The following is a 27,530-nucleotide window of genomic DNA, read 5'->3' on the forward strand; positions in this document are numbered from 1 at the left end:
ATGCTAAGAGCGAGCGTGACATTGACTCCCTGATCCACACCACCAGACCCGGGCAATAAACAGCTACGCACTGCCAGTTATCAGATACCCTGCAGGAATAATAAGATGTCCAATGGAGAGCAGAGGATACAGTGCTGGAAGAAAGATCCTCATGGGAGGACAAACCCCTGCAGGAACAAGCCCTGAGCACCAGAGCAATAGAGGCTCAGGTCTACCACACCAGACAAGACCCAAGGTGTAGGCTGTGCAAAGAGGCGCTTGAAACAATCCAGCACATAACTGCAGGATGTAAGATGCTAGCAGGTAAAGCCTACATGGGGCCCCACAATCAAGTGGCTGGAATAATATACAGGAACATGTGTGCAGAATATGGACTGGAAACCCCAAGGTTAAAATGGGAAACACCTCCGAAGGTGGTAGAGAATAAAAGGGCAAAGATCCTGTGGGACTTCCAGATCCAGACTGATAGGATGGTAATGGCGAACCAACCAGACATTGTAGTGGTGGATAAAGAACAGAGGAAAGCCGTTGTGGTGGATGTGGCAGTGCCAAGCGATGGGAACATCAGGAAGAAGGAACATGAGAAACTGGAGAAATACCAGGGACTCAGAGAAGAACTAGAGAAAGCCTGAAAAGTGAAGGTGACAGTGGTGCCTGTGGTAATTGGAGCACTCGGGGCAGTAACCCCCAAACTGGAGGAGTGGCTACAACAGATACCTGGAAAGACCTCAGACCTCTCAGTCCAGAAAAGCGCAGTGCTAGGAACAGCTAAGATACTGCACAGTACCCTCAAGCTCCCAGGCCTCTGGTAGAGGACCCGAGCTTGGAGGAGAAACCACCCACGGAGGGTGAGAGGGGCGTTTTTCTTATACATACATACATGTGTGTGTATATATATATATATATACACACACACACACACACAGTTTTAATCCCCTTCTTGCACATTGTGCAACCTTTTAGCCTTTTGAAGAGCATTACTCCTCATACTTTTGTTTCTCAGAACAGTTGTGTACCTGGCTATAAAACAAGTTACTAATTGAATCAAATCGACCCAAGTTATAAAAAAAAATAAAAATGTGATTAACTGAAATTCGAAATTTGGAAAATACAATTTGGATTAGAACATGGTAGGTTTATTTCCCTACAAAGTAAAAACAAACATCACAGCAGACGACACACGTGTAATGGCAGCAAAAAATGACCGAGCCATCATTACAGTCTTGATGTATGGAAACACATTTATGACAGTGTGGTATAAAGTTCTAAAAATGTTCTATTAGTGTTATTTAACTCTATGCGTTTATTTTAAAATATTTAACGCCCCAAACCGGCTTTTTATCTGAAAAAAAAAGAAAAGAAAAACTCTGCTCATCCATTCCCATAAGAAACTTTAAGACCAACATGAATGCATTGATCATGGGAGCCATTTGTTTTGTTTGAATTTATTTTGTCAAACTTTTACAAGAACCTCGATGAGTTTATTCCTACATCACATCATCTATGGTGATAAAAACCAGGTTTTATCCATGTTACGGAACAAGAGCCATAAAAAGGCTTGAAACTGAGGAAAGGACTTGGTGAATTAAAATGTTCATGGAACCTAAAGACTTTCTGCGGTTGAGGAATCATCTCGGTGGAGAAGACGCCTTCAGCTCTCCACTTTGGCCACTTTGGGCTCAGGCCTTTGCTCCTCTTCAGCCACCACCTCGCCCCTCCTCTTCTTCAGACCCCTCAATTTACGCGTTTGCAATTTGGACAAGTCCTGCTTCTGCATGTGAACCCGGCCGAACTTGGTACCAAAGGCATCATGGGAAATGTTCTTCTTTTTCTTGGGCTGCAGAGTAAGAGGATAATTTGTTAGTTTCTTTTCTGAAGAAAACAGTCAAAAGACATTTTCCTTCAACTCCAACATTAGAGGTGGTCACTTTGATGCATCATGGCACTTGTCCTCTGGCGCCATCTTCAGTACACATTTTGTATTTCTCAATAGTTTGTTCTGCAGGAGACGCTTCAGATTTGCATAAACGATTAAAAAGTTACAGTACTTGAAAGAATGTCAATACTGGAGCTCTGTTGTTAAATGTTTCAGCTAGTTACCGGTTAGCATTCTTTAGAACTGCCTGGCTCGCAGGTTGAGCTTTTTGGCACTAAGCTATGGTGGGATCAAAGAGCAAAAGGTGCCGACGTCACCTAACGGGTTCATTCATGGCCTCCACCCACCTTCAGAGCTTTAGGCTGCCTGTGAGCTAGCTTGTAGAGGTCGTCTGAGGCCAGGTGAGTTCTCCTCAGCACCAGGTCCATGGAGGGCCCGATCTCCTCCAGCTCGATCCTCGGGACCCTGCAGCCGGACTTCTTCAGAAGACACCTGTGGGCGGACAGCACCGTGAGCCTCGGAGCGCCCCCTCCAAGGCGAGAGCAGCCAGTTTGAAGTACCTGTAGCTGCGCAGGTAGATCTTCCCGTCCACAGCAGTGAAGTGCAGAACGTGCTCCAGACCGGCCAGACGGACTGCAGGGACTGTGGGACCTCTGAAGAAATCTGAATGGGCGTAGAACCGGGTCAGAACATATACGCGTTTGACCTCAGACCTTCATCGTCTTCCTCACATCTTACCTATTAGCAGACTTTTGAGGCGTTTGAACTCGTTGTCCATTTCAAAAGCTTCTCCTGCAAACACCAGCATGGGTTTGGTTCCTTCAGGACATTTACTGATCTGAACCAGAACACAAACGATCATCAGGAATCATCAACAGACGCAGAAATCAGGTGAGGAGCAGAAGAGCGCTGAAACTCAGAAACACAACAAATCCAGCCCTCATCAGAACCTGAGGTCCAACCAGAAGATCCAAAAATTTAAGAGTTAAATGATGACAAAACACTAAACAGATCCTATAAAAAAATAAAAACAGAAAATGGTGATGGCTTCAATCCAAGAGGGAAAAAATGTCGGCTTGTTACCTTAAACTCACTCAGAGAGACAAACTTCTCAACTCCAACTTCAATCATGTCCAGAACGTGGAAGTCAAAGAGTCGACCTGAAAACCAGAGGGACATGAGGAGGTTATGACCCAGGAGGAACAGGAACATAGCAAACAAGGTTCTACCCACACCTCCTTTTAGTTTCTGCAGCCGCAGCTGCAGCGGCTGAGCATCAAAAACACTGGCGGAAGACGCTTCAATCAAGTCTAACATGTCCAGCTTACCTCCATAAAATCAACCCAAGAAGAACCAAATCAATGATAATCATCCTTTTATTAATGATCAAATCGAACATATTTTTTCTTTTTGCTAAACCCTAAAAAAAGCTAAATACCTTAGCAACAAATAAAAACATTTTTCCTCGAAGACAAAATAGCATAAAAAATACAAATTTTATATTTTAGACTGATATTTCACATTTTTTGGTCTAAAACTAGTAAATCAATGTTAAAACTAGGAATAAAAGGAATCAATTTTCAATAAATTTTCATAAAAAACTACACAAAAAATTGTCTTGATTTATAGTGAATTTTCCCGAGAAATAGGCTTTCACAAAATCACAAATTTATTGTTGTAGCAATATCAAGCTGTGCAAAACGTTTGTTGCAAAAGACGGCGAAAATTGTGATCAACGGTAACCTTAAATGTGTTAAAACAATCTGATGGCACCTAGAAGAATTTCACAAATCAAATCCATTCATGCATTTGACCAATCAGATGGACTCCTTCACGTTGTTGACCAATCAGATGGTTGATTTGCTATCAACCTGCAACATATATGGACCACTAATTTCGTGAGTTTTCCTCAAATCAGGCAGCCCTACCAACAAATATTATTGAAGACTGAAGAAAAAAAAAGTATTTTCAAACAGAAAAATACTGTTTGCCGTTCAAAGGTTGGACTTTTTAACCCCTTCATGTTGCTGATGTGCAACGTCCCATTAAATCCTGGACTGCATTTAAATTTGCATTAGCTAGAATGGCAAAAACATTTCATATAATCTGAAATAAAGGGAAGCATGAAAAGGTTAATAATATAAATTAGCACTTATTAATTTATTTCAAACCATAATTTGTATACATTTAGATTTACTGTGTATATATTATCATTTTTCTAATAATTATTATTTTTTAAAGCATTTTCTGCTAAATAGATGATATAATTATGGGATTTTTGAAAGATTGAACAATTTTCTCCTGAAACTGACCTAAAAGTCACCAATCAAAACATGTTTGTATATTTTAATAAGCTTCTCATGTCGTATAATTGTGTCAAAAGGCCCAGCGGTCCTCCTCCGAACAGGTTAAAGCAGCAGGATTTACCAAAAATTAAGTTGTTGGGTCGTTTCTTGTTGTGGGAGCCGAACAGGAACAGAGAGCAGTCGCTCTTCTTGGAGAAAAACTCCTAAAAAAAAAAAAAAAGTAATAGTTCAAATTTAAGACAAAATCTCCTGGGACACTCGAGCGGTAAGAGAGGGTCAGAAATCTCACCAGAGACGTGGAGTCTTCAAAAGGTCGGGTGATGTTCTTCCTGAAACACAGACACCGTTTCTTCACAGAAGTTCTGACCCGACGCGCTGTTCTGCTTCTAAATGTTACACTTCTGTTTTTACACTCTAGGGCTAAAACTTTCAAATTAAGAGCCCTGACGTGACTAAAAGAGGCTTTTATTGTCTAAACTGTTGTTGCAGATCAGACAAAAAAATCCAGAAAAGAAAGAAAACAACAACAGTAAACTGTTGTTTTGCTTAAAAGAGAGTGGAGGTTTTTTATTTTTTTAATCAACATAAATAAAATATTTAGAAAAAAACTTCTTCCATAAATTACAGCCATTCAAAAGCTCCTCTAAAGTCAATATTTGAGTTTTCCAGCAGCTTTAAACCATAAATAACATCAGAAAATGATCTGATGTTTTTCAGATTTCAAAAAAGTGATGTTAGCAGCATCAGGAAAATATTTAGACAATTTGGCCATAAAGTTTAGGATTTGGATTGAATTATTTTAGCTGTGTTGCTGTTCTTTGACAGGCTTTATGATTATTTTTGTAAGTTGGCCATAACCTGATCTAAAAAGGCCTAAAACGTTCGGCTTGTGGTGAAAGTGGATCATAGAGCAGCTCGGATTGGAACTTACTTCTTGTAGAGCACGGCGTTGGGCTTCTTCAGGGAGTACTGCAGGGAGGAGGACAGGGCCATGTTTACTTCTTCATCATTACTTTCTTCAAAATCCTGTTTTTAACATCTTCTTGCTCCCTGCTCAACATGCAGACCATTAGATCGGTGTGCGGATTTCCTCGTCTGAGCTGCAATCTGGCTCTAAACTGCTCCAATATTGCTAATATAATGTTAGCTTGGGAGTATAAGTGGCTGTAAGTTAAAGCGAGAGGGTAAACAGAGAGCTCTCAGTAACAGGGAGGAGTGGAGGGCTGAGGATGCATCATGTTAACAGCCACAACTCAGAGGCAAATTTCGAATGGACTCCTGCTGCTCTGCAGAAACTAGGTCCTAAAAAAGGACACGGGTTCATGATCAGAGGGAGACTTTAGGGATGTTCGAAGTCACTCACGATGTCTTTGAGGGCCTCAGTGACCGTCTGGTTTGTGTTGCCCCCCTTCATGATCATGACGCTCTTCACGTTCTCCAACAGTTTGGGTTCTCGGGTCTCCAGGAAGCGCTTGGAACGCCTCGTCTTCGGTTTTCTGAAAACACAGCAAAACCCCCGAAGAGTCTGAACATCAGTTTCAGCACCAGATTGATAGAAATCAGGCAAACTAATGACATTAAAATCATAACATGAATGCAATTATAATATTAAATAAAATGTTACTCAGATATAAAACTTTAAATTTTAGCTAAGTTTTCCAACTAAACTTAAATCTGGAATTTGCCCCAGACATTTGGACAATTAAAACATTTATTCATTAAAACACTGAATATGACATCACTCATTTGCTATGATGTAAAAGCATAATAAAAACAAACATTTTTCAGAGACCATTTATGTAATCAGATGATGCAACTTAAATAATTTAGAATGAATACATCATTCAAACATAATTATACTCTCTAATCTAGTGAACATGGATTCACACTGTTTTTTTTTGCAAAGACTCCTAGGAAATTTCCAGGCCATTGGGTTTTGGAGTTGAAGATGTATAAATGGCAAGCGCCCTTAATAGGGAACCAATCAGAATTCAGGTGATCCAGTCACCTGAGACCGCCTCAAACATCTGTGAAGGAGCGCTCTGATCTCAGGAGGAACACAGAACCTGCACAGTCAGAACCTTTCAGTGGAGCTGGGGGCTTCAAATTAATGTGGAGGTTCATGGAGGTCTCCAACCTCCAGGAAATCCCTACAGACAAGTTCTGGCGTCCTCCTGGTGAGCTCAAGGAATGTGGGAAAGCTCAAACGGTCCAAACCTTAGCGCGCGAGCGGTACTCACGTGATGCCGTCTGAGTGCGCCATGTCCGTGTCGCGGTTCGGTTCGGTCCTGTTCTAAGTCTGTGGCGCCAGCAACCGGAACCTCCACGTGAGGTTCTGTCCGGTAGAAAAACACACGAGGCTCTCTTCTTCGTTTTTAGTGGAGTTTGCTCGTTGCCGCCACCTTTTGTCTCAGTGCAAGAATGCTTGGAGTCGCTGAAAATTATACTATTTGTCCGGCAGGGGGCGACATTTACCACCAAATATAAAGAAACGCCGAAAAGGTAAAAAAAAACTTTTTACATTTAAAAAAAATATTTAAGTGTTTATACTCTCTAAACGGGAAATTTTTATCACGATGGTACATAAAATAATCCCAAAATAATATTTCTTTTGAATACATGCAAACATTGAAGCACGGGAACTGATTGATGTTCAACTCTGACCAAACGTGTGGAAAATCTAGCAAAACCTGAAAATTCCCAAAAAATCTTCTGAGCCAAAGCTATGCCGATCCATCAACAATTAGTTTAAGCAATAAACACAACTGCAGCACACCTGCAGCATCATGGGAAATGTAAATTGGCTTGATGTGGCCATGCAGCCTTAAACCAAACCAACTGCTGTTTCATGTTTATGGAGATCAGTTTGAATAAGATTTGAGACAAGAGGCAAGCAAAGAACAATTTATGCTTTTAGTCATTAAACTCTGTTGGGATGCTCAAAAGAACAAAACAATCAGATTAAAGAGAAAAAATCCTGGAGATGCCATGAAAAAAAGAAAGATGTTCTTCCATACAAGAGAATAAAAAACATTTCATGTTCATGACATAGATGTCAGATTCCTCCCCCTAATGTATTTTCCAAAGAAACCCAGTATCATGGTTACATCCGTTTTTCTTTTGTCTTTACAATTGTTCTACTTCGTGAAATTCTTTCCTCCTGGAAGACTTTCTGATCCCTTGATGTCAATAAAATCTTGCAGTGTGATCAGTCAAACAAGCTAAAAGGGGCTCCACACCAAAAGCAGGGTTGGTTGTCTCAGCATTCAGTTAGTTAAACATCTATGTTTGTCTAATATTCTGCTTAAGAGGAATACTACAATGTTTCAAATTTGTCAAGATTATGAAATTGTTTTTTTGTGAAGGACATCAGTCAATCCTTGTTATTGAGAGATATTTGTACACGGCAGCAGTGGATGCAGTTTATTTTGTCCCAGACGGACATTTTTTGCTCCCACTACTATGGGGGACAGATTCATGTGAGTTTAATTTGCTACAAAGCCTGGTCTTTTTTTTTCTTTTAAAACCACCCAGGAGTCTGCAGAAAAAATATTCTGTCACATTTGTATTTATAAAAAATTTAAAAAAAAAGAATTAGAATAGTAGTGCGTGTGCAGGAGATACCATAAGTGTTCACATAGTAATGTTTTACTGCAGGAACAGTTTAAAATAGTTCACAAAACTATTTCTAGCTCAATCGGGAATTTTTTCGAAAGGAGAAAGTGGTGGGAAGGTGGGAGCAAATCAAATGAAAGCAGGCAGGCAACTCCCGACAACCAATTGGATGAGACAATGAAAGTTGTCGCCAACAAGAATGTGACCATTTGGAACAAAAGCTAAACTAAACTATGTCCTAACATTTCAGAATGAGTCTTTAAACATGTTAGGCCCCCCCCCCAAAAAAAAAAGCCTAAAACACAAAGTTATCCCTTTATGTTTATTGAAAAATCTGAAAGCTTAAGAAAAAAAACTTTTGTATTAGAATCTTTCAAGATTCAAACTCAGAATCCAAGTTTCAGGCTTCAAATCAGAAATACACTCTGAGACAGTCAGAGGTTCGACACCTCCAAGTGTTTTTAATCAAATGCCTTTCAGAGATTCTTTATTCCACAGAAACTAATGAAAGTTTAATTAAATACTAACTCCAATAAAACTTTAATGTCCTCTGTAGAACTTTTCTGCTGGAGGACGAATATAAAGAAAACTGAACTTAAATCTGAATTTGAGTGTTTGAGTGAATCAGGAGCAGACGAAAAAACCTGAAACTTTTTGTGACAAAAAAACTCAGGGCAGACCACAAACTCTCTGCTCTGCTCCATTCCGATGCATCCATGTGCAGACAAATGGATCCAAGTACGTCTTTGTTTTCTGAGCTGGAATCTGGGTCAGAACTGTAGCTCCAATACTGCTCGCCATTTTTGTTATGTCAGGTTGGAGGAGTGAGGGGATGCAAGCTCACAAGACAGCAAACAGAGCTCAGTTATGGGTGATGGGAAGAGGGGTGGAATTGCTTCACACCATAGGTCCCACCCTCATCTCACAGGTGAATTTTTAAATAAAATACAACTGCTCTGCATGAACTATGTCCCAATAGGTTTAAAATTCCTTTTTTGTTAAAAAAAACTAAAAGAGGCAAACTAAAAAGAGTAAATGAAAAGTCTAACATTTTTGTTTTGGAACCAGCTGATGTGGGACGTTTTGAGAAGAACCAGACCAGCAGCTTCACAGATAGTCATTTATTGAAGCTCATAGCACAGATATATTTAGCACAGATTGACCAAGGATCAGCAGAACAAAGTGAAACAGCAGAGTCTCCTACAGTGTGTCCTGACGCATAACTGCACCCTCTCACCTGGGGGGAGGCATCTTGACCCCCACCGCCCCTCCTCATAAAATGAAGGGGGGGGGGGGGGGGGGTCCAGAAATCAACCGAAAAACGAAGTGGAAGTACAGCGACTGACGGACGGACGGGAAGGTTGGTCCAGAGCAGAAATACAAAAGATTTTGTAGAAAAATCCAGAAATTATTCTTCTGTAGAAAAACAAACAAACACAAAAAACCCACCCAATCGGGGCGACGTGTGCTTAACCCAACCACCACCAGGACCACAGCCGGTTCTGCTGGAGAAACCCAAAGTTCTTCAGCAGAAGAGGCCGGCTGTGGCTGAGAGAGGAGGTCCGGAGCAGAACCTGGTCCTAAAACCTGAGGGGAACTCGCCCCAGTTCTGGTTCTTTGCTGGTCCAGTCTGAGCCGCTACGGCGCCCACAGTGGGACGGAGCTAGGAGCAGGTTCTGTCGTAGGGCGGGACCTGAGCTCACAGCTGGGGGTGGGATTAAGCACAGGTGAAGCCGCAGGAAGAACCCCTCCTCCCCTGAAAACGGCGACAGCTGGTCAAAGCGAATGAAAAGGCGGCGAGAACTAGAAGTGGCATGCGTCCGGAAGAACCCCGCCCCGCGCAAAAAAACTGCTGGCCTACAATATTTCCATTGATTCACTGCAAAAAAAGATGGGGGGGTGGTGGGGGCGACAGGCAGCATGAGCAGAGCTGTTCAGCAGCGGTTATGTGTGGAATGATCCGGGGTCGCCCTGGCATGCTCAGACCTGCAGGCCTCTGGCACATTTCTGCACCCCCCCAGCCCAGAAAGGAAAACGCTGACTCACAGTCTGATTCACCCCCCACCCCCCATTCAGGGTGGGACGTCCCCCGCGGCTGATGTTTGGTCAGCAGGGGGGGGACGAGGTCTCCAGGATTTTCTCTGACAAAGGAGACGGGTCAGCATTTGGGGTCCAAACTAGCTTGCAGTCAATGTGGATCATCCAGCACCCCCCAGAACCGCATTCTGGACCCCACAGTGTGAGGCTGGGGAGGGGGGTTAAACGGCAGCCCCGTCAGACAGGAAAAAGCCGTTTGGTGACTAAAACGAGTCGAGACCGGTCGGTCAGAGGATGCCAGGAACCGGAATCTATGGCGGGCGGAAGCCCTGTCTGTGGGGGATGAGGGGGCGCACCTGCAGGAAGGGGCCGCCGCACCGCAAGCAAAGGGGCGGCCTCCGACCGTCGCAGTGGCGGCGAGCGGGAACAGGCAGACGGGAGCTCTCATGCGGGAGATCTACGTCACAGAAACGACAACTAGACGCTGCGGTACAGCGGAGGAAGAGGAGGGAGGAGGAAGACGGAAAGCTTTCTGTTAAATGCAGAAGCCGGGCGCAAAGGGAGGGCCGCGGGGGCCCGCCCGGGCTTTTGCGCCGCCTCTTCATCCTCCGGCCTCAGCTCTGCTGGTTCTGCTGGCGGTTCTTAGTGTAGCTTGAGAAGACAAAGTTGTAGTCGTTGAATTGAGCCAACTGACGGTCGAGCCGCTTGTAGCCATCCAGCTTCTGATTGGAGGAGAAGACGCTGCGACACTTGGAGCGCTACGGGGGGAAAACAACGGATGTCAAAGAGTTCTGACCCAGGACGTCAGGGCTGGGGGTGGGGGCGGACTGACCTGGTTGACGAAAAGCGTGGTCACAAACTTCCCCGGCTTGAAGACCTCCACCACCTTCCTGACCAGCTCGTCGTAGGACGTCTGCGACAGGTTGGTTTCAAAGCTCACGTAGGAGAACTCGGGCTCTGGGGTGATGTGAATGGTCCAGTACGTTCCCTGCGGACAGAGGGGCCATGTCACCCAGCAGCTTCAAAGCGCCGGCCTCCAACAGACAGGGGGCGCCACTCACGTCAGTCTTCATTCCGTTCATGGAGTATCCACAAGGGTTGAACAGCGTGGCGTCGATTACAGAACCTGGTATCAGGTCACGAATCCCACTCATCTGGAAAACGAAGCAGACGCTAGTTCAGGACGGACAATCAATTTACTTAAAAAAGGAAAAAAGCAATGAAACATTTTCAACCCTTTAAAACCAGCAACACCCAAATAAACTTAAATCTTTGACAACCATAATTTTACTAATTAACGCAATTCCAACTGATTATGACGCTGGTCGAACCATTTCTATTCAGCACTAGAGAAAAATGATTTCTTGTCTGGGCTTGCTTGACGCCTGGAGTCCACTTACACGAGTGACGTCACTTGCAGAAACACCATCTTTCATGTAGAACTGGTCCATTATAGCTGGATCAAGGTCGCTCATCAGAACCTCCAGCGTCTGATCTGCCTGGTTGTTCTCCCAGTACTCCGGCAGGTCCAGAGTGAACAGGTACCTTCAGGAGGAGGCAGAGGGCGTGAGGAATCTGCAGGAAACCTCTGAAGTCCCTCCAAAACACATGTAGCCTCTTACCAGCAGTCAGAGTTCAGACGTCCCATACAGTAGGCTGCACCATCTGGGGAGGAAGCATCTGCGTTAGCGACAGGTTGACAGGCAGAGTGGACATCTGCAGCTGCATGCAACACCTGCTGCCTTTCTGCAGCATGAAGCTCAAGAACAACTTCTGGCTTTCTCTAAAACTGCCCCTGCAGACAGAGCTGCTCACTTCCTGGTATAGCTTTACACGCCGGACAGCACCAACCAATTGGATCTGAGGCTGCCTTCAGAACTCGGGGGAGAAGATTGGCCAGCTAACGGCCTTCCATCCCACATCTGCCAGCAGCGAGGAGACCGCTTCCCCAGAGACCGCACAGCTGGACTGCAGCTGCAGGTCTGTCGCATTCGTCCGGTCAGAAACGTGAGGAACAAACGGGGGACTTCAGGCGGAACCGCCAGTCAGGGACCCAACGAGCGACAAAAACTCCTAAGACGACGATGAGACCTGGGCTGCATTTGGGCTTTTTCTACCAAACATTTACTCCTTTCTGCCTTTAGTAGATTGAAATGATTCAAATTTGGTTTTGGAACAGATGTTTTATTTTACTGTCGGACATCACCATCAGTCAGAAACTGACACAACCTGCAGCGTTTGGTCCATCTTCATCCAGTGCGCCGACTGAAGTGTTATTCTGGACGTATAAGAAATCAGACTTTTGATGTGTTCCAGCATGAACAAATGAAATCCATTCCGCAAAGGCCAAACACTCACTTGGGAAAATCTGGCTCAGAAAGTCGACTTCCTCCTGAAAGTTTCGATGAGGGAACTCCTGATGGGCGGGCTTCATGAAGTTCTTGCGGGAGTAGAAGAAGTTCTAGTGGGGAGAAAGAAAAAGAGAATGGATCAGTCCAGGAGATCGATCGGCGAAGACCTGAGTGCGACGTGACGAGCGTCTCACCTCAATGCTGTCGAAGCCGCAGTACTCCCTGGCGAGCTCCAGTAAAGGAACCAGTGCTTGCAGTAAGAGGGTGGTTCCGCATGTCTTTAAAATGAAACGTCTCTTGGAGACAAACATGCTACTCTCACTGTGAACACAAACAACACAAAGCTCTGTCAGTCTGGAAGAATCCTAGGAATAAATCCTGAAGTTCAAGACCCACTCCAATGAAAAAGGGGTTTTTAATACGTTTCTTGTGGCATTTTTCTGACGATGGTGGCCATCTAGAAAGAAAATTAAGCTTGAAATTGCATTTCTTTAATCACATTGTGGTGAATCAGGAGTAGACAAAATCAAAGCTGTTGGGAAATAAATCTTCTCTCCCTGCTTCTCTGCAACGTGGAGGGGAAAGGGGGGTGGGGTTGCTCTACACCAACAGTTCCAATGAACTACTGCCTTCCCATTAGCTGTCACACGCCTAGGTGTGTGACATTTGTTCTCTGCAGGGGATGGTGAGCTGTGGACAGCAATCCATCCACTTCATGCTGAGTGTCAAGCAGGGAGCCATTTTTAGAGTCTTTAATGACTTGGCCTGGAACTCACGACCTTCCAGTCAGAGGGCGGACACTCTACCACAAGCCCTACAGCGCAATAAGATGAGCCGTCCTAGAAAATCGTAATAAAAAGCCACTGGGAGTATTATTCAAATAGATAAAAAAGATTATCAAAGTGGGTCTTTAAGCTACATGGTTCCGCATGTATGATGCTAGATTCACCGATCCTGGGACATCTGAGCGCTTTGCAGTTAGAAGAAACAATGCCATTTTGATGCCATTTTCCAACACAAATCATCTAAAATGGAAAACTGAGCAGGGTTTTGGTGGTAGAGTTTCGATGAAAATGAGGTCGCTTTAGAGAAGAAAAAGGACGGCTTTAAAGCCCGACATGAATAATTCAAAATGGACTAATGCACCAGCGGCCAGCGCAGAAAACGGGAGGCGTGTTTTGTGGCGTCTGACTGGCACCAACAAAGAAGAGAGCACAGTAACCTGAATGAAGGTCTTACCTTTGCTGTAACTAGAGACAATAATAACTCGGTTACATGAATTCTAAGAAGAAAAACGCCGTCAGGCAGTGGCGTTCACTCAGAGGTCGCCGCACTCACCTGAGTATATAAGCTTCCTGCTTGTCAGTCTTTGTCACACTTATGATCAAACAGTGCACATTCTCCAGAAGTTTATCCCACTCAAACCTGAAAGACAAGAAAAAAATAATTTTTCAAACCGACAATTTACATTTTTGCTTGAAAGCAGTAACTGGTGGGACTTCAGGACGTTTTTGCAAGCTGAAAGCCGTAAATGGGAGGTTTGGACCTGAGTCGCACTTTGAGACATCGAGGACTTGAGAACGGGAACTTTAGACTCAACTTGACATCTGGAACTTGTGTACGACTGACTGGTCTTTATTTGTTCACGCTTATTTTGCTTCAACTATATCTTTTAAGACTTCAGACTAGACTCAGCTTTGACAGACTTCAGACTTGTCTGCGGAAAGGTAAAAAAAATTTACAAAAAAAAAAAGTGTCGCTTGTTTGGTTCTCATCAATAAAACCTCAAATTCCTGTAAAAAACATTTTCAGAAGACATCCTTGATTCTGACTGCTCTTTCACAGGCTGTTGTTTTATTTGGCCACCAGGGGTCATTGTTTTGCTGCAAGAGTTTCAGCACCAAAGTTCGAAAAGATTTTGTCAAAACGAAAACGTACAATTTATACAAACCACTCAATTAGTCTGATTTTCATGTCTTCAAATTGGTATTTTTTTTTCTGTCGTGCAACGCAAAACGTATTCGCTAGCTTGCATAGGTAGCAAAGTGAGTGCTAGCCGTTATAATATTTGAGTTGGCTTTTCTAAAAAAAAATATTTTTTTTAAATAGAAAATTCAAAATCCTTTTACAATCTTTGTAATGACAAAATAACAGTAAAAAAAGTTACTTTTTAAAAAAAAGTCTGTGTTTTTTGTGTTCATACAAAACAATTTTGGAAATTTGTCGTACGAATGCTATCAATGGCGCTACCGTGATATTCTCTGACAAAAAACATTCATACATTTATTCTTTAAAATGACGGACGATCTGATGGAAACATTTGAATGCAAATCAATGCAATGCAATGATGAGGTTGACAAGTCGATTCAATGTGGTTTAAAGGGAAAATGTGGAATGTTTCTTAAGTTAGGGTCTCCCAAATAAAAAATAAATAACCATAAGGATAGGAATGTAAATAATCTTTTGCTACTGTGTGGTTCCTGGAACTAAAACTTAAAGCCAAGAGGATTTAAGTTCTTCAGACTGCAAACCCGCCATTTCATCTGCATTTTCGGTGTGGCTCACACACACACACACACACACAACCACACGAGGCTCTCAGGTCATAGGCCAGCGGTTTTATGGTGCACCATCTTACTTGGAACACTGTCTGGGCTGTCGCAACATGCCGGACTCATTTTGTAGGGGGAAGTGTTAGACCCGAGGCAGGTCTCGTTTCGGTGTCAGATGAGTTGTGGCGGTCCTTTCTGGGTGCTCGGCATTATAAAACAATCCCAGAAGTGACCAGCACAGGCAACGGGAAACTGCTGAGAACTCCTCGTCTCAGAGGTAGTTCCTTTTGACAGCAAAATCTGTTCCGATTGTGTGTGCCTTGTGACAAGAGGAGCCTCCTCTTGGCGCGCTCAGAGGCGATAATGTGCCTCCTCCGAGACCTCGGTCCCTCAAGGGTGCCCATCAGCTGCCACAGTAATGTGAGCAAGCCCCACATTTGTGAATCAGATGTCCTTGTGGACTTATTTGGACACTGGATGATGTCCAGGGAGAATGATCCAGTGACTGCGTCCCTTTAAGCTGCTAATCTCCCTCTCTGTCTGAAAACAGTATTACCAGTCCTCACTCACTTGACTTTGTCTTGAAAAAACACCTCTAACACAAAATTTAACTCATGCGAGCTAAAATAAACTTATTTACTGATTAAAATTAATGAAAAGCCTTTAAGAGCATCCACAAATTTGACTCCGTTTCTTTTATTCCCCAATTTCTTAGAAGGCGTTTTATTTTTAGATCAGAGCTGACATAATTTACTTTAATCCAGCTCTTTCGCAACTCCCTTAAAGCCGAACCACATGTCTGGCATTGATGGGGTGGTTTGGGACGGGGGCAAAGGTCAACAGTCCGGTTTTAAAGCTTTCCTATGGACCCTTCTCAAATATCCCACCCCTCCTGCGGTCAATGAACGCAGCAAACGCCAGCGAGCCAATTAACTGGAGGGACCCAGTGGAGAGCGACCAATGAGAAGAGGTGGGAGGGGACAGGCTTCATGGCCGAAAACGTGAGCTGCAGGGGCGTTTAGGGAGGCCGAGAAGTTCATTCAGCCCTCAAATGTCCCGTAGTTGCCCAGTTTTTAACCCTTTTCTTGAACAGAACCGAATTATTTCATCAGACTAGAGACCAAAACCTTATAGTTAAACAATAGACCCATTTTAATGTTCCCAGACCGGACAGGGGGCCTTGTTTGTGGACCACGAAACCGAGGCGACCACATGTGCACCAGCCCTTCCCCCTTCGTTATGAAATGACGCAGAAAACAGAAGCAGCATCTCCCAAATTAAGTTCTTTTGTGATTAAGGTAGATTTTATATGAAAAAACACACAAATGTACAGTCTTGCCACTGCGCATAAATTCAAGTTAACGTAAAAGCTATGTCGCACTCAACGGGAATGTCGATGTTTAGGGGAAGGAATCGCGCCGGCTAATGTCTGGAAAAACAGGTGTCAAAATGGGCCTGGAGGTGACAATCCTCACCGAAGTGACAGATCGGAGCGGCGGTGATGCGGTCAAACCCGCGCAGGACACGTCCCGGATCCATCAGATGTTAGTTCCACGGATCCGGTGGCATTAAGTCTAATGGATTCATACAGTTTTACGGGTGATTCGTCCCCGAGCAGGTGACGGACAACCACGACTCGGGAGCTGCTGTCTTCCCGAAGCAGCCGATGAATGACTCAGCGTTGACGGACCACACTTAGGGGGAGGTGGCCATTTTCCACTGTTTCCAGGGTTGCAAACTAACCAACATCAGGCTCAAAGACCCTAACTCCACAATTTCACTAGTTAAAGCTTTAGACATTTACGGTTATTTACGGAAACAACAACTAGTTACGTTAAGGAACGACGACGTAGCATAGCAACGAGGCCGCGCATGTGGTCCGGAGGCTAACGACCAAACCACTGACTGACGGAGAAGACAAACCTTGGGATAGAGCGGAGGTCCCCGGTGCCCTTAGTGTCATCCTGGCGGCAGAACCAGACCTCCAGCAGCTTCTCGGTCCCCTCGAAGAAATGTGCACCGTTATCCTGATCCTCCATCATCATGATGAGACAACAGACACCTCAATAGTCTGTCAAACCTTGGTAGTATGGTTTACAGCTTAAAATGGTCGTTCCTTGGTTCGCTTTAACTTATTGAGGTACAGTATTTTAACAATCTGGTTGTTTGCTTGTCTTGAGTTACCGTCTTCCCTGTAGCAGAGAACAACGTAAGCGAGCGCTAGCTAATATCGCCGGCCATACTGTGTAGAGCACTGAGGAAGCGGCGCGCGGTGATTTTATACAACGACGCCGTTACGTCAGCGGTGCGCTGAGCCACTCTCCTGGTGAGGTTTTATTTACTCCTTTATGATTGGTCCAGGGATCTGTCACTCATGACTCAAACACTGTGACGTAATAGACACGTTCGTTTATTCTTTAAACTTGTTTAGGTCTAAAGAAAACTTGTAAAAGTCTAAAGTATAATTAAAAAGCTGTCTTTTTTCTATCAATACTTATTTTGTACTAATTTACTTGGGTGGATGATTGATTGTTTTTTTTTAAATATACAAGCAAATACATAAATACATTTACTTACAATTTTGGAGCTCAAAGATTAATTTTCTCCACGAATATAAAAAAAAAAATAATGAAAAGACAGTATCTACTCTATCTTTTATAGAAAACAATAGTAACAGGTCAAAATATTTGAGGTTCCCCCCTCATTTGAATCCTTTATCCAGTAAAATTATGATCACATAGGCTATAACGTATAAATGCAATATAAAAATTAGTATGCATTTGCTTTGTTAAGAGATATACATACAGTTGTTTTCATTATAGTAGTTTCTTTAAACAGGTTTTTTTTACTCACTGAGAAAGTTAGATTTTAACAACAATAATTTTGATAATTTTTTTTTTACTTACGGAGAAAGTTAGATTTTAACAACAACAGTATTTATAATCAAATAATTATTACATCATAATTAATACTTTTTAAAATCTTTTTTCTCTTATTAAAATGAATACTGCAACTACTATTAGTGGTAAAACAAGTTTTAAGGAAATAATATTTTCAATTAATGGCTGATGTTTCAGACAAAAATTTCCATAAAGTCAAACAGCAGAGGAACATTTTTGAAGAAAGTTCTTTAGTACGCAAAGTGCAACAAACCGCATCAAGAAACGCGGGTAGTAGTTTATTTTCCTTCTCTTTACTGTTTCCTCAATGGTGTCAACGTCCCATTGGAACTACACTACCCATCTGGCAACACGCGCCAATTAGAAACGTCAACGAGCCAGTGAACATTAAGCGGAGCAGACCAAAATCCCAAACAAGGAAATGGTGGGGGAATAAAACGACCAGATTATTTAATGAATGCATGTAATAATTAATATTTTATTTTTTTGTAAATTAAGACGTATTTATGGGTTGAAATGGATTACGACTTCAAAACAAAGCTGGCAGCGGAGAGGGAGAGAGTGGAAGATCTTTTCGAATATGAAGGTTGCAAAGTGGGTCGAGGCACCTACGGGCACGTTTATAAAGCTAAGCGCAAAGACGGGTAAGAAGATAACCGTGAACGTTCTTGTTTTGTTCCGAAGTCTCATATCGACCGCTCGCTGCTGCTCGCGGTCTCAGATCTCACTAACGGGCCGCGCGGCTCGGTAGGTTCGAAACCCACCAAGGCAAAAACCTCTGTGTTTTTGTTTTCATGGAACGCACGCGCGCACTCACTCACTCACCCACCAACGCCCCCTCCCCACGATTACACTCATTCACACATACACATAACATACAAATGCGCGCGAATACCCCCCCCCCCTCTAAACTAAGTCCCAGACGAAATGTTAAAACAACGCGGCTGTTGTTGTTGTTTTTTTTATCGAGGGGGGGGGGGGGGGAGTTCACGCGGACGCAGGTCGACGTGACCGCGTTGCGCCTCGCGGCTTTTTTAGGCAGCAGCTTTGGCTCTAGTAGAGACGTCAAACTTTAGTAATAGTTTGTCACGTGTGTACCTCCAGCAACACCTTTGTTGTTAGATCAAAGGAGCAGGAGGAAGACTCAGATGCTCCCATGACTGCTGTTTCATAGACCCTCTGTGGGACTTTGAAACAGCAGGCATGAAGGCTCGGAGTTTAAAACAGAAGCTGTGGGTTTTTGTTTGAAGGTGGAGTTCATCAGTCTGTGGTCAGTCAGAGGTGATCTTCATGATGTTGCTTTTAAAATTTGCAGTTTTGTAGGAAATCGGTACAGATTTGTTAGAACTTTATGCTGTTTTGTATTTTGAACTTTTTTTTCTGCAGCTTGATAGGGCTGCATGGTTAGCACTCTTGGCGTGCAGTTCCTGGTATGAATCCTGGCTGGGACCTTTTTGTATGAAATTTGCATGTTTTTCTTGTGTGTGTGTGGGTTTCTTCCAGGAACTCATCTTTCCTCCCACAGTCCAAAAATACAATCAAGGGTTAATTGGTGACTCAAAATTGTCCCTAGATGTGAGTTTGTCTCGTTGTGTGGTCCTGTGACAGACTGGTGATCTGTCCAGATCTTGTCTGTAAATGAGAACTGGACCGACATCACCCATACAAAATGGCTTGCTTCTGGTTCCACTAAATGAAGTCAATTCAGTTGCCTTTTTTTTTTTTGCAATATGCATGTTGCTATGTTGGTAAGCAGTGATTGATCTGAGTAAATGTTTCTATGGCAACAACTTTCGCTAATCAGGAGTGAACTTGTTGAAAGTCCACACCTTTATCAACTGAAAGCGTGCCTAGGAGAATCTGTCAATGAAACGCTTCAAACGTTCCGTGTTAGACCACATACTTTTATTGAGGCATCAGATTGGTCATTAATGTGAATAGCTTGCACTACAGAAAAAATATGGGAAAATAAATTAGGATTAGCAAGAACATGTTAAAAAGGGTAGCAGAGCTAGAATGTTTATTCGGACCTATAGAACGACTGAGTAATATCTGTTTATTATTCAATAGAAGTCTGTGGGATTTGGGCTGCTAGGAACCAGCAGGTACTTCCTATTTAGAATGTGATGGGAGAGGGATTACCCAGTCCAGTTGTCATGTGCAGTCAATGGGCCAATTCGCCCAATAGCAGCTGGGATGGGCCCTAGTAACCCCATTACCCCAACAGGTATTCAGCAGATTTGGATGATGGATGGATGCGTGAGGTGGACACAAAAGGACCGTTTGGGCCTCAGAATGTCATACCGTCAAGAAAAGCTCACAACCTTGAAAGCAGACTGACCTTATCAGATGTTGTGGCTAAAGAGTCATCTCTGGTTCCCATGACGACAGAAGGGTCACAAGAATTATTGTTCTGTTTCATAAAACAGCTGTGAATGTTTGTAACACACACATATTTTATAAATCAAGTAGATATTGATCTTACCCTGTAAAGTTCAGAAACCGGTCAACGATAAAAACAATAAAAGCTCCAGTTAAAAAAATCTCCTGTTTTGAAATCCAAATGTTGTCTCTTTCTTCCTTTTTCAACCATGGAAAACAAAAGACAGAACCCTACGGTTAGGTTCTGAAATACTCCTTGTGGGACCTACTGCTTGAGTTGATTCAGAATCTCTGTATATTCATGTTTTCATAGGGACGAAGGGAACATTGGACGATTCTTGGAATGGGGTTTGTTTCAGTGGATCGTCCATTGTGTTGATGAGCTGGAGGTTCTTTTAAATGGATCAGGAGGTCAAACTTGTTTTATTGTTCACGCTTCGCTTTCCTTCCCAGACTTTCTTTGGGGAGACACTGTGTGAAGTGTGAAAGCAGCCTTAAATGTTTACATGTAGGATGAAAGTGGTATGGAACTGGACGTCTTGACTGGGTTTGAGTTTTTTTCGTCATCTGGGATGGTCAGATCAGCGCTGCTGATTCAGCCACATACCTACACGATGAGTTTCACAACACTCCATTGTGACTCTGGCTCATCTGCCGGTACGGTCAATGAAAAACAACTTGTACAGAGTTAATAAAGCACTCCAACCATTTCAGTTAAGACATTTAAATATGAGTTTGTTTTTCCCTCCTTAATGCAATTGATGAATCTCACTCATTGCTTTATTTACCATACCTCAAGTCTTGATATTTCAACGTACGTGAAAGACAGGATATTGGGTACAATGGCTCTACAAAACATTTGAGTGGAAATTGGGTCTTGGTGTTGATGCCTTTATTACGAGTTATTTTGTAGGAAAAATAAATGTACACTGCTACACAAACTGAACCCTGATTACTTCTCATTGTTTCACAGAGTCATTTCCACAGTGGTGTCCCATGAAAAGATAACATTTCTGCAGAAATTTGAGGGGTGTACTCATTTACTTTAATGGTAGCTGTGCTAGTTGGATCCCATGTCTGCTCATTTTATGTGAATATCCTGGGCTACACTGGCATCATGAAACTTTCATAATCTTAGTGATTACTGCTTTTAAAAGATTTTCATGACTTTAAATAATATTTCTCTGATGGGAAATATTGTTAGATAAACAGTTACAACAGAGACTGAATAATACCAACCTATAGGTAGGTTGGTTGGTATGGCCTTGAACTTGAACTCTGGGTTCAACCGAAATAGGGTGTTGGTGGACTTTTAAGTGAACCCTGTTCTGGTTAGTCTCATTATAAATATTATGAACCAAAATGATCAAGTGACCTTAGCGCTGCTCATCTTTAGAAGTTGAAAATAAGCGACCCAGAGGATGATTCGGGAGAAGTGTGACTTTAAAAAAAGCTAGATGTCTTGTTGGTACTTGTTGTATAGTGAGGACAAAAAGCTGGTTTGATCCTCAATAGAGAAGAAAACCATACCAAACAAAAATATGTAATCTTTTGGTAAACTTACTGATTCCAACCAAGTTCATAGGGCTACCCTGTGTGTATGCACCCTATGTAGCTAGCCAGCTTAGTACAGTCATCTGTTTCATCAGTCTCCTAATTATCTTCAACCTGAAAGACAAAAAAGGGTAAATTCAGCCCTAAAACATCACAACTCTTGGGAAGGTCTGCATGAAAGAATGGTTCTTAGTGCTTAAGGTTCCTCTCACAGGAATAGTCCAGCAAACGAACAGATGTTGGTAAAAGACGTCCGCCTTTCCGTCCATTTGATGCATTGGTTTGGTTTGTTTGACCCATGAGATTTTTATAAGCACACCAAAGACTGGAGGAAAGCTAACTGCTGTGGGAAATCCTGTCAATAAAATGGCAGCTTATGGAGTGGCATAATTACTGATAAAGTAATTTTCTTATATGTATTGGTGAACATCCAGATCATATCTACCTTTTATGGTGCCATCAAATCTATGAAGTCATTTCACTTTATCAGCTGTAAAGAGAAAGTGCAAAAGACTGGAATGAAACAATCGATATTAAGCAAGCAGCTTGGTGAGAATAGAGTAAGTGTTGAAACAATTATTAGAAAATGGAAAAAAATACAAGATCATTGACAATCTTCCTCCACTTGGATTTCCATGGAAGATCTCATCTGGTGGGAAACAAATGATCTTGAGAATGATGAGAAAACAGCACAGAACCACACGGGTAAACTAGCCAATGACCTAAGGAGAGCTGGGACCACAGTAACAAAGGTTACTATAGTAACACACACTACTTTGTCATGGATTCAAATCCTGCAGAGCTCCAAAGATCCCCCAGCTTAAACCAGCAAAGGTCCAAACCCATCTAAAGCCCTTCAGAGACCATCTGGATGATCCATAGGAGGATTGGGAGAAGGTCTTGTGGTCAGACCAAAATAGACCTCTTTGGTATAAACACCACTCATCGTGTTTAAAGGTAGAAGAATGCTGAGTTGTATCCCAAGGACACCATGCCCACTGTGAAGCATGGGGATAGAAAAATCATTATTAGGGGTTTCTTTTCTGCAAAGAAGACAGAATGACTGAGCTATACTGAGAAAATTATATTTGGGTCCATGTATGGGGAGATTTTGGACAAAATCCTTCTATCAGTGAGAGCATTAAGGATAGAACATGGCTGGCTCTTCCAGTATGACAACGATCCCAAACATTTCGCCTGGGCAACGAAGAGATGGTTACATAGAAAGCCTCTCAAGGTTTTGGAGTTTTCTAGCCAGTCTCTGGACCTCAGTTCAAAAAGGAATCCGTGGAGGGAGTTCAAAGTCTGTTTTCCAGTGACAATCCCAAAACATCGCAGCTCTTGAGAAAATCTGTAAGAATGGACCAAACTAGCAGATAAAGTACAAACCTGGTGAAGACCTACACGAATTGTTTGATCTCTGTCATTACCAACCAGGCTTACTTTACAAAGTATTAATGTGAACTTCTGTTTTTGATCAAATTCTGTTTTTTGCACCTTTATACAAATAAATTATTTAAAAATCATATGCGGTTTCATGGATTCTTCCCGACATTCTACCTCTCAAAGTTGAAGTGTATCTTTGATGAAAATTACAGACGTCTCTCTTCTTTTTAAGTGGGACAACTTGCAAAATCTGTGACTGACAAACACATGTTTGCCCCCACTTTAGCTGTTGATTAGTGAAAAAAACCTTATTTTATTAAAAAAAAAAAAATTATTTGAAAAGCCAAACAGCCTGAAAAATAATAAGCATATTTTTTACTTTTTATGGCCAATAGTTTCAGATCAAGTACAAAATAAAATGTTTGATAATTTTTCAATACTACCTCATCACTGCTGAGAGCTGGAAGCCTCTGAGTGAGCCCCATGGTGAATGTGCAGGTCAGTTTATTTAGTGTCTTTTTCTTTGCAGTGCCTTGGTATAAACTTTCTTCGCAGTACCTTGATTTTTTTGTTCTTCTTGCCATGTTAGAGTTGCATTTACATTATGGCGTGATTCTGACTGTTTCTGTGAAGCTACCGTCACACCGGGCTTGTGACGCGTGTTCAAGAAAATGCATTATTGAATGAGCTTTTTGCCCACAGTTTTCACACTGGACATATAGGGAGGGGATTCATCTTCTTATCTTTTTCAAATGTTTACTAGCACATGTCTGCTATCCACAGTTGGAAGGGGCTTGGTGCGAAATGTCGAAGTCGTACAAATTTGACCAATCTTGCGCCAGCCTTTTTCTTTCACCGCTGTTGTCCAGCATATGAATAACTTGGTGTCATATAATTCCAGCCGGGCACAAACAACAATTAAAAACAACATGAGTTAAAAGAGATGCCATCCATACATCGCTACCAAATCAGAGTCCATGACTGGTCAAAGTTTGACCTGGTTTGACTTTCAGCGCGGGCTCAATGGCACAGCGTTTTGTACCAAAAATAATCGTAGAAACTTTCATAGTGACACTGAAAGCAGACGTCACTTTTTATTGGAAGTGGTTGCTTGAACGCATGTTGCCAAGGGCTGTGTGAACATGGCGTCATTCATCCAATACTTTTTTGCAGGTTAGCATAGTTTACTTATTATATAAATTATATATTTTATTGTTGAAGGTTAGGTGGTAAGACAAAACAATTTTTTTAAATGTCGACATGGTTTCATCATTGCATTAGCTGACCTTATTTTGTTGCTAAAATAATCCTTAGTACAAGTTAATCCATCAATTATCTATACCTGCTTTGTCCTAATTAGGGTTACATTGGTTTTCCTAGCTGGTTTTAGCTGGAGATGATAAGCTTTTGACAGATTGCCAGTTATCTAAAAACTCCTACAATTACTCCTGGGCGCTGCTTAGAATCACATATGAACCTAGAAAACTTTTTTTTTTCTGCTGTGGGCGGACTCCTAGGTAGCAGAGAAAAGCCAAAGCTTGTACAGGGAGAACAAAAATGACCCAGCTGGAATTTGACCTTCGACCTTTAGCATAAATTTGACTCTACCAAAAGACACATTTAGATAAGGAACTTAGAAAGACAAAGTTTTATTAGGCAGGAATGCTATTCAAATCAACCACTGTAGTTAGTGCATAGACTTCATCACTTTTTATACCAAACCCTTAGGATTTGTTTTTTTTTAACTTGCACTTCTATGACAGTTCACTCTGCGCTTTCTTTTTTTCTTTTCTTCCAACAATACACTGCTCATGTCAAGGTCTGCCTTTCATTTCCCTTAATCCTATTATTGTTTAGATTGTCCACGTACATTCCCTCTATAGTAAATCACACAAGAGTCCACTTGTTTGGTCCGCACCAGAGTTCAGATGAGCTATCATACTTGACCAAACCAGAAATTTGTCTATTTCTGGTTTGGTCCAAACTTTGGTCCAACTCAAAAAGCTTTGTGTGTGTTCACACTGGTATTGAGAGAATGGGGTGTAGTTGTGGCTTGTTTCCTGGTTGGGTCTTTTTTTTATGGAGTTTGCGTGTGTTCCTCGCTCATGCATGGGGGTTTCTTTGATTAATCTGGCTTCCTCCCAGTCTTAAAACAGTCTTTATAGGTAGTTTGTTGACTGAAATGTCCCTTGTGTGTGCAGTTGTCTTTGGGTGGCGCTGCAGTGAACAGGGGAGCATTCCAGTATATATACAGTCTTCATCCTTCATATGCATTCCTTTGATGCTGCACAGGAACAAGCAGGTACAGAAGATAGATGGATGTATTGGCCCCATTATTATTATTATTTCCAAACCAGGTCAGGGGGACATCAGGTTAAAATACTTTTTGATTTACAAGAATTGCTAAGGTAACCACAACGATCAACATTTCCAGTGTCTCATTGTTTAGTTGTTCTTGGGTTGTGCGCTAACTTGAATTTTTTGTTTTTAGAGAAATTAAAGTTGATAAATAAGCTGAACTCCCTCTTTGTTTTCCAGAGTCTGCAGGTTCTCATGTGTACGCTCAGCTGTTAAGTTGATATGTCTTATCAACAAAGATAAAGCCCATAGAGCTACTGCTTCCAATAGTGGCTGACATCTGGCTGACTTAAATGGACTCAACCCTTATTGATGTTACTGTTTGCATCTCATTTAAAAGAGCCAAGCCAGTTTAATCCTGTCAGAGGAGTGCAGCTTCAGTCTTTTTTTCCAAAATTATTGGAAGTTACTTTCTTTTGGACTCTTTATTTTCCAAATACAGTGGGGAATTTTCTGTTTGTTAAAGTGAAAAAGACCAAGAACTTTTTCAGGGAGGACTTAAATGATTGCTAAAACATGCCAGCATTCATTCATGGGACGGAACATGATTATTTTGCAAGCATCTTTGTGGCTTTGTGAGACAGTATGACTCATGATGACGTGTGAACACACCAACAATAGTCAAAGAAATTACAATCCTTACAAAACAATTCACCAACCAAATTCAATCAGGCATCTCTGGTGATTAGATCGCTTTCATTTCTTTCTGAATGAGCAATCCACAGAATTTCTTATCCTTTTAAAACAAAAGGTTTCTAAAAAAAAAAACTTGTTTACTTTTATTAAGGATAGGATAGAATTATGTATATTTGAAAAGAACTGAAGTTGTTTTCAAGGTTACCCACCATGTTTGATGGATGTTTGAATGGAAAAAACTACTTAACTTTACTATACTCTGATGTTCTCTCTCTAAATTGCTTCTCAACGTTCTTCAAAAGGTTAATTTGTTCAAATCTGGTGCATTATTGTATCTACTAGCCAGAAAGATTAAGGTTGTCAGCGTATTTATACCCCAAATGGATTCTGCACCTCCTACCTTAAGCTGAGCAGCACCAAGAGTGATGGAGCTTCTGTAGATCTCCCATGAAGCTCTGTGTCTCCCTGACACCTCCTGTTCTAAGAATGACAGCTGAGAGGCTCAAAGACAAAGCATTACCAGCTGCTGATGAACAGATGTGTGCAATCCTATAACTGTTTTCTGTTTTTGTCTCCACAGGAAGGATGAGAAGGAATATGCACTGAAACAGATTGAAGGCACTGGAATCTCCATGTCTGCCTGCAGGGAAATTGCTGTAAGTTCTACTCCTGAGGCTCTTAAAGTCATCATACTTGGAGCTTTCTACCTCCAAGACAACTCTAGAAATTATCACTATCCATTGATTTGACGGCTGATGTTACTTGTTTTGGGCAGTAGACGTTTCAAAAAACAACCGACTGCAGACATGTGATTTCGGATTTCTTTGTCAGATGCATCAATGCTCAACAAGTTCTCATCTCTGCTCTTTTTGGGCGCTTTAGTCATACTCACACACCACTCGTATTTCTGGCGGACGTCAGCCAGATATATAAAACAATGATTGTCTCACAATCAGTCATTGACTCGTAAAAGTAAGAACAAACTTACAGTGAGACGACCTGATCTTCTAATTGGTCTCCCTTCCAAGCAGCAATCAGATCCAGCACTTGAAAGCTTCAGAGATACGACGAAATCAGGGAGGTTTTTTTGTAAGTAATAAGAAAAATCTTGGATAGCTTCTGTTGGTTTATCTGACCAATCTTTCCTATACATCACTTGATTAAACAACTTGTTTCAAATGGGCCAATGCTTTCATGTACTTGGTCTGTAAGGGTTAGTCATTTTATCGGACTCAGGTTAATCTCAATGAGCCTTGATGTGACTTAATGTCAATTCATTGTTCTATCAGAAACATGATTTGTTTTGATCTGATTACGCTGATGGCTGACATGGGGTAGACATGTATTTTTCATTCATCAACAAAGACGCTGCATGAACCTTTACTTCTTGATCTTCAGACCTACATTAGGATTGAAAAATGAGGAGATCTCAGTTTATTCGCAGCTGTGTAGCTGAAATCAAGAATTAATCAATACTTTATAATACTTGGAGAGCTAAATTCTTCACCTTTAACTTTTTGAGCTTACTACAGTATAAGATTGTCTCTGAAATTGGCAAACAAAAAGCGGTAATATCT

The 27,530-nt window shown here is 42.0% G+C and overlaps 3 protein-coding genes across 5 annotated transcripts in view; 1 reads left to right on the forward strand and 2 right to left on the reverse strand.

Annotated features, from left to right (window-relative positions):
* Positions 1-1,409: 1,409 nt before the first annotated feature.
* Positions 1,410-6,566, reverse strand: rpf2 (ribosome production factor 2 homolog). The gene is made up of 10 exons (XM_004083525.4): positions 6,423-6,566; positions 5,546-5,678; positions 5,114-5,151; positions 4,472-4,511; positions 4,304-4,385; positions 2,960-3,036; positions 2,615-2,714; positions 2,437-2,539; positions 2,224-2,368; positions 1,410-1,837 (listed from the first exon to the last, which is right to left on the reverse strand). Exons 1-10 carry the CDS (start codon positions 6,443-6,445, stop codon positions 1,652-1,654), a joined length of 927 nt encoding a protein of 308 aa, XP_004083573.3. The 5' UTR covers positions 6,446-6,566; the 3' UTR covers positions 1,410-1,651.
* A 2,337-nt stretch (positions 6,567-8,903) lies between these two features.
* Positions 8,904-17,004, reverse strand: amd1 (adenosylmethionine decarboxylase 1). The gene is made up of 9 exons (XM_004083526.4): positions 16,661-17,004; positions 13,524-13,610; positions 12,380-12,506; positions 12,193-12,295; positions 11,457-11,499; positions 11,235-11,379; positions 10,896-10,988; positions 10,667-10,822; positions 8,904-10,592 (listed from the first exon to the last, which is right to left on the reverse strand). Exons 1-9 carry the CDS (start codon positions 16,780-16,782, stop codon positions 10,449-10,451), a joined length of 1,020 nt encoding a protein of 339 aa, XP_004083574.1. The 5' UTR covers positions 16,783-17,004; the 3' UTR covers positions 8,904-10,448.
* Positions 17,005-17,785: 781 nt separating this feature from the next.
* Positions 17,786-27,530, forward strand: part of cdk19 (cyclin dependent kinase 19) — a 38,087-nt gene continuing 28,342 nt past the window's right edge. Inside the window, exons 1-3 of one of the 3 annotated variants that reach the window (XM_020714454.2) lie at positions 17,786-18,061; positions 18,136-18,281; positions 26,534-26,609. In XM_020714454.2, coding sequence (XP_020570113.1) covers positions 18,059-18,061; positions 18,136-18,281; positions 26,534-26,609 — 225 coding nt within the window. In that variant the 5' untranslated portion in view covers positions 17,786-18,058. Of the gene's footprint in view, positions 18,282-26,533; positions 26,610-27,530 lie in introns of all 3 variants that reach the window. The other 2 variants (XM_004083617.4, XM_011491663.3) reach the window with 2 other exon arrangements.

Source organism: Oryzias latipes, chromosome 24, assembly GCF_002234675.1.
Source record: "Oryzias latipes chromosome 24, ASM223467v1".
NCBI lineage: Eukaryota > Metazoa > Chordata > Actinopteri > Beloniformes > Adrianichthyidae > Oryzias > Oryzias latipes.